At 34.6% G+C, this 5,661-nt stretch overlaps 1 protein-coding gene across 1 annotated transcript in view; it reads left to right on the top strand.

Moving 5' to 3' along the window:
• Positions 1-431: 431 nt before the first annotated feature.
• mast4 (microtubule associated serine/threonine kinase family member 4) overlaps positions 432-5,661 on the top strand; it is a gene marked incomplete at its 5' end in the record, with an annotated part of 103,919 nt that continues 98,689 nt past the window's right edge. The window contains 1 exon segment of the mRNA XM_024299282.2: positions 432-588. Coding sequence (XP_024155050.1) covers positions 432-588 — 157 coding nt within the window.

Below are 5,661 nucleotides of genomic sequence, written 5' to 3'. Positions count from 1 at the left end.
CAATTTGAATTTTTAAGGCTTTTTCTTCATGTAAAACATTTTTTTAAAATAGCTATAGCTCTTTTTATGTTGTTTTAACATATTTAATGTGTCTTTTAAAATGATCTTGAAGTCGAGCTTAAAAAAAACATTTTTTTAATAGCTAAAGCTCTTTTTTTCTCTTGTTGTTTGAACATCTTTAGTGTGTTTTTTAAAAATTAACTTGCAATTAAGCAGAAAAAAACAAAATTCCACTTTCTAAACGTCAGAATCTTTGGTCAATTTCTAACTTTTGTCTGTATATAAATTATTTATAATATAAAAGTGAATAAAAACACAGATTGAATATTTTGTAAACTCACCACAGTTGTGTTTTTGTCTTTTATAAATAAAGATTTTATATTCAAAGTGTTTGTTTTCTTCTGATTGTCTTAATCTACTCTTTTCCTCAGATGGACCACATCCTGTACCCGCCGCCCCCCTCCCTCAGGAAGTGCAGTAACCCTGAGCTGACTCTTGGATTATTAAGTCCCGCTCTCAAGTTCAAGCAACACCTGAGCGAGGATGGAAAGTACGTCCGCAGGAGGAGCCTCGGCGGCGGTCTCACAGGTGAGGTTCTCGTCGACAGACAGAAAAACCTGGAGCGGTTCCTCCGCGTGGTCTGCTGGGAGTTGTTGCCTTTTCGGATGATGCGCTCTGGTTTTCCCTGACTCACGGTTTTGGCAGACGAACGGCGGCGTGACGCGCTCTGTTTTCAAAGGAGCGCTGCTGCTTTTACAGGCTGAAGTGTTTAGCTTAGGATTAGTCTGACTCAGACGGAAACAGAATCACTCGTCGCTCTTCAAAGTTCCTCATCTTTAAACATGAAGCTGCTCTCAAGATGTTTTAAACGTTTTTCCATCTTGTTTCTGAAATCCTGGAGCACAAATTAAAACTCAGAACTGAAACCGCTCTATTTTATTTACAGTCTGACAGTTAAAATCTTTAGGTTTGAAGTTGGAAATAATTTTATTTAAACATTTATATTTTCTTTGGGAGAAATTGTCTGAATCCCAAAAACATCAGATGTTGATTCCAAGTTTTCTGTCTTTAATACTTACATTTTCCTTATTTGAACGGTTGTTTTTTAGAGCAGTCTTTTTCTTTGAACTTCAAACTCTATTTTAAAATCATCACACTTAGAGGGTTTAATGTATAAAATTATAATTTTATTGAAAAGCGACTCAATAAAAGAAAACTTGAAAAGAAAAAACATCAAAATCTCTTGTGACTAAACTATAAAAATTAGTCTTGAGTTGAGATTTTCAAACACTTGTCTAATTGGGGATTGCTTCTTAGTTGGCGATCCAGTTCACAGATCGAACCACAATTCTTACTTTTTAATATGTTTTCACAGTTGCTATGAGTGTCTTTTGACTGGATGTATGAAATTTAAAACTATATTTAATTACCATCACTTATACTTTTATTAAACAAGAGATCAGAATCAACAAAACACATGAAAACAAAGATTTAATATAAATTAATGGCATTTGTCATTTAAACTATATCAGATTGACAGTCCTTTTTATCTAAATTGACTACAGGAAAACATGTTTTACAAACTAGTGGAAAAACCAGAAAATTATTTAGATGAACGTTTTAAAGACTCGTTCCTGTACGACCTCTCCACCATGTTTACGGTCGCACGAAGTCACATTAATGATCAGGAAATCTTTGTAATATTCCCTTAATTTGTATTTATTACATTTATTATTCAAATTGTCGACTATTTTGAACTCTAAACACACACGCTGCAAATTCTTGACCATAAATCAGCTGATTCTGCAGTGGAAAAAAGCAGCTTTTCTTACTTATGTTCTAAAAAAAAGCATGAGGAACATGAGGAATTAACATTATGATGCACTTTAAAGCTCGAAAATGTTAATTTTCCGTGATGTAGGTCCTTTAAGTTACTCATAGGGACCAGAAAGGGTTAAACTTGACATGTTTTAAACCTCTGAATGGTTTGTTCTGTCAGAGTTTTGACTTGTTTTGCAGCTTTTATCGTCTTCACAACCTTTCTAGAACTCTTGGTGATGCAGTTACTTTAAGATGTGTCCAAAACATAAAATGAGTAAATATTAAGTCAGTAATATTAGTGGATTTTTAGGACCAAATGCATGTATAGAAAATGTTGTGTAACAGTCTATTATGATAAATTACTTTAAAAAATCACAACAAATACGAGTTAAGAAACATTTACAGGAACATTTCAAACAATTGGAGTAAAGTTTATGACATGAAATGAATCTCACACATTGAAACTGAAATTTAAAGCCTTTTTGTAACATTGTTTTCTAATTATGGTCTATAAATAATACAAATAAAACAACAGAATTTGACTTTAGACCAGATAAAGTGTTTTCTGTTCACTTCTCTGGTTGATCCTCCTTTTGCATGAGTTACTGCATCAGTGCAGACCTGCGTAGGTCCATGGAAGCTCAGGTTGCTTTGATTGTCCCTGCAGCTTCGCTGCATGATCAGGTCTGGAGTCTCTCCTCTCCTTCACAGCAGCTCATGGGTTTTCTGTTCAGATCTGGTGTGTTGCCGTCCAGTCGAGCACTTTGGTTAGTGAAACAGGCTTTTGTTGCCTTTGGCAGAGTGGAGGAGGAAAGTAAGACCAGCTCCTCACTCACAGAGAGCAGCATGACGTTCTCTAGATTTGTCTGACTTCACAAAACACAGTGGACCAACACCAGCAGATCACTCACTGTGGGGATGTCCCCCTGGACTTCAAACTACCAGGATTCTCTGCCTTCAGTCCTCCTGAAGACTCAAGGAGCTTGATTTCAAAATGCAAATTCATCTGAAATTCATTGGACTTTGGACAGTTTAGCACTTCCTTTTCTCTTAATCCCAGATAAGAAGCTTTCAGCGCTGTCTCTGGTTCAGGAGTGGATTGACACGAGGGATGTGACATTTATAGTCCATGTTCTTGTGTTTACTTTTAATGCACCGGCTCCAGCTTCAGTCCACTCTGTTCAGTCCATTCATCCGCCTTCCAATCCCTTTTGGGGTCACAGGGATGCTGGAGCCTATCTCAGCTACTGTTTGGGAAAAGGGGGCAGCCTGTCACCATTTACACTATGAAGCATAGATCTGGTTAAAGAGGTAAACTATGGGGTTAGATTGCTGTCTAAAAGAACTGTATTTATAAAAACAAAGTCGTATTCATAATTACAAAGATGTGCATTAATTAGGGCTGCCACTATTAGTCGACTAATCGACTATTAAAATAGTCGACTACAAATTTAATAGTCGATGAGTCGTTATTTTATATTATATGGAGTCAGAATGTAGTAGTACTGCTAGTTTTTTGGATTATTTTGGCATTGATCAAGGTTTTTTAGGCTATATTGGAGTTTAGCTAATATTTCAGCTGACTCTCATCTTCAGCTATCAGCACTAGCATCTTCGGGGGCCAGATTCAGTTTACAGCATTCACACTAGCATTACTGCAGGTAATGCTATTTATCTACTTTTTAGTTAGTTTAAAGCAAATGATGGTTAAGATGTGTGTTTTACATCCAGTTTGCACATGACCCGATTAGTCGACTAATCGGAAAAATAATCGGTGATTAGTCAACTATTAATATAACTGTTTGTGGCACCACTAGCATAAATTAAGATTTTGTGCACACATTTGCAGAAAAAATATGAATATAACATTTGTTAGGAGAAATTTGTATTCAAAACAAAGAAAATGTGTATTCTAAAGAGATGTTAAACTGCAAAATATTAATTTGTGCACAACTTTTTATTTATAAAAAGGTTTCTTTTTGACAGCTATCTTACCCCATATTAATTACTGTTACAGTAATGCAATGATTTCACAACATTTTTTTTTTTTACAATATTCTAGTTTCTGGAGAATCTGGATTTGAGTTTTTATGACCTGTAAACCATAATTAATCAAAAATATTGAAACTTATGGCTTAAAATGTCTTAATCTGTGTGATTATTGTATTTAAATTCTTAAATTGTGAATTTTCTATAAAAAATTCTATTTCTGTCATTTTTATTTTATTTTTTTTATAATTTGTGTTTATAAAAGGAAAAAAACTTCATCTTTTTAAAGGTTTTTAAATTTAGCCCTTCGTCTTATTAAAAGCTTAAACTGAAGCTTTAACCTTTTTGTTCTTGAGAATCTGCCACCAGATACAGTTAAAGTTCTAAACCACTTCAGGAAACGTTGCATGTCAGACTCAGAGTATAAATAAAGTCCCCTTGTGGACAAATGAAGCTGAATTTCTCCTTTGTGTCTGCAGAGCTTTTCTGCTTCTGTTTAGTGAATAAAAGGGAAAAAAAACGTTGTTTACAGCTTTGAACATCATGTTTGTTTCACCAATATGGAGGATTTGGCCTCACAGATTAAAACATCGACCTTTCCAGCTAATGAAAGAGGGGCCGCTTTAACTAAATGCATTAACCTTTAGGAAGGGGTCCGCATGAAATCGCCGGCTCAGACTCTAAACATTGTTTTTACTCGTGTTTCCTGCAAACAGATGTTTTGACGCACCGATTCATTTAGACACCTTTAGCAGAAAATGTTTTGTTCATATGAAACTGGAAGGTTGAACAGAAAAACGAGGAAATTGACATTTATTGAATGTTTTGGTCAGAAAGATTCAGATTGATTTATGTCAGTGATGAGGTTTGCATTAGTCTATCCATTATAAACCACAGTTGTACATATTACAGAAAAAAAACTAAGTTTTGGCCACATACTAAAATATATATATATATTTTTGTGGCATTTTTCTAACAATGGAGGGTATATATTAGGAATATTAAGCTTAAAATGGAATTTGAGTATTTCTTTTTTAAATCATTGTGAATCAGGAGCAGACGAAAAAAATTAAGTTGGAAAAATGTTGCATTTCTGACGTAGGAAATAGTAGAACTGGGTATAATTTCCAGGATTGTTTTTTTCAAAAAAATTTCAAAAGATTCAGATTTTCTCAATTCAACTAGATTCAATTCCATTTTGAGTTTAACCACATTGAGACACTTTTGTTTAGAAAGGCATCAATAATCGACTATATTTTGAATATATTTATATCAATTTGATACAGTTCACATACAGTAAAATGTATTAGTGAAATAAAAATGAGATTGTTAATATCATAAAGTGTTACATGGATTCTTAAACGGAGAAGTTTCAACAATTGTTCTGCTTCTCCTGGAGGGTGTTTCAGTTTGGCCACTAGGTGGAGCTTGCACTATAGCAGTACACTTTTTTTTAGGAAGAAGAAAGAATGAGCAAAAAAACTGTTTTTGACCACAAATTGTACATTTAAAAAATATTTCCTCAAGAGTTTGGAAAATTCATACCTGTGAGTTTATAAAGATGTTCATTTAGTCAGAAATGTATGTTTACGTCAGCTGAGTGTTAGCATTAGCCGTCCTATGGGAAATTCCATTACTCGTTAGCAAGCTAGCAGACGTGCATTAAGTGCTAAATTGATCTCTTTTTTTGTAGATCGATTGTTGATTTATTAAGCTGTGGCCACTGCAAGGATTTGCCCCTCCCCTCGATTTTATTTGCACCGTAGACATTTAGGACCCTTGGTGGGGGGGTGCTTGGACATTACTGCCAGCAAACAGTCGATGTCCTTTCAGTGCCCCTTCCGCCAATTT

Source organism: Oryzias melastigma, linkage group LG12, assembly GCF_002922805.2.
Source record: "Oryzias melastigma strain HK-1 linkage group LG12, ASM292280v2, whole genome shotgun sequence".
In the NCBI taxonomy this organism is placed as follows: Eukaryota; Metazoa; Chordata; class Actinopteri; order Beloniformes; family Adrianichthyidae; genus Oryzias; species Oryzias melastigma.
Note: the sequence above shows the minus strand (reverse complement) of the source record. Positions and strands in the feature narration are given on the sequence as shown.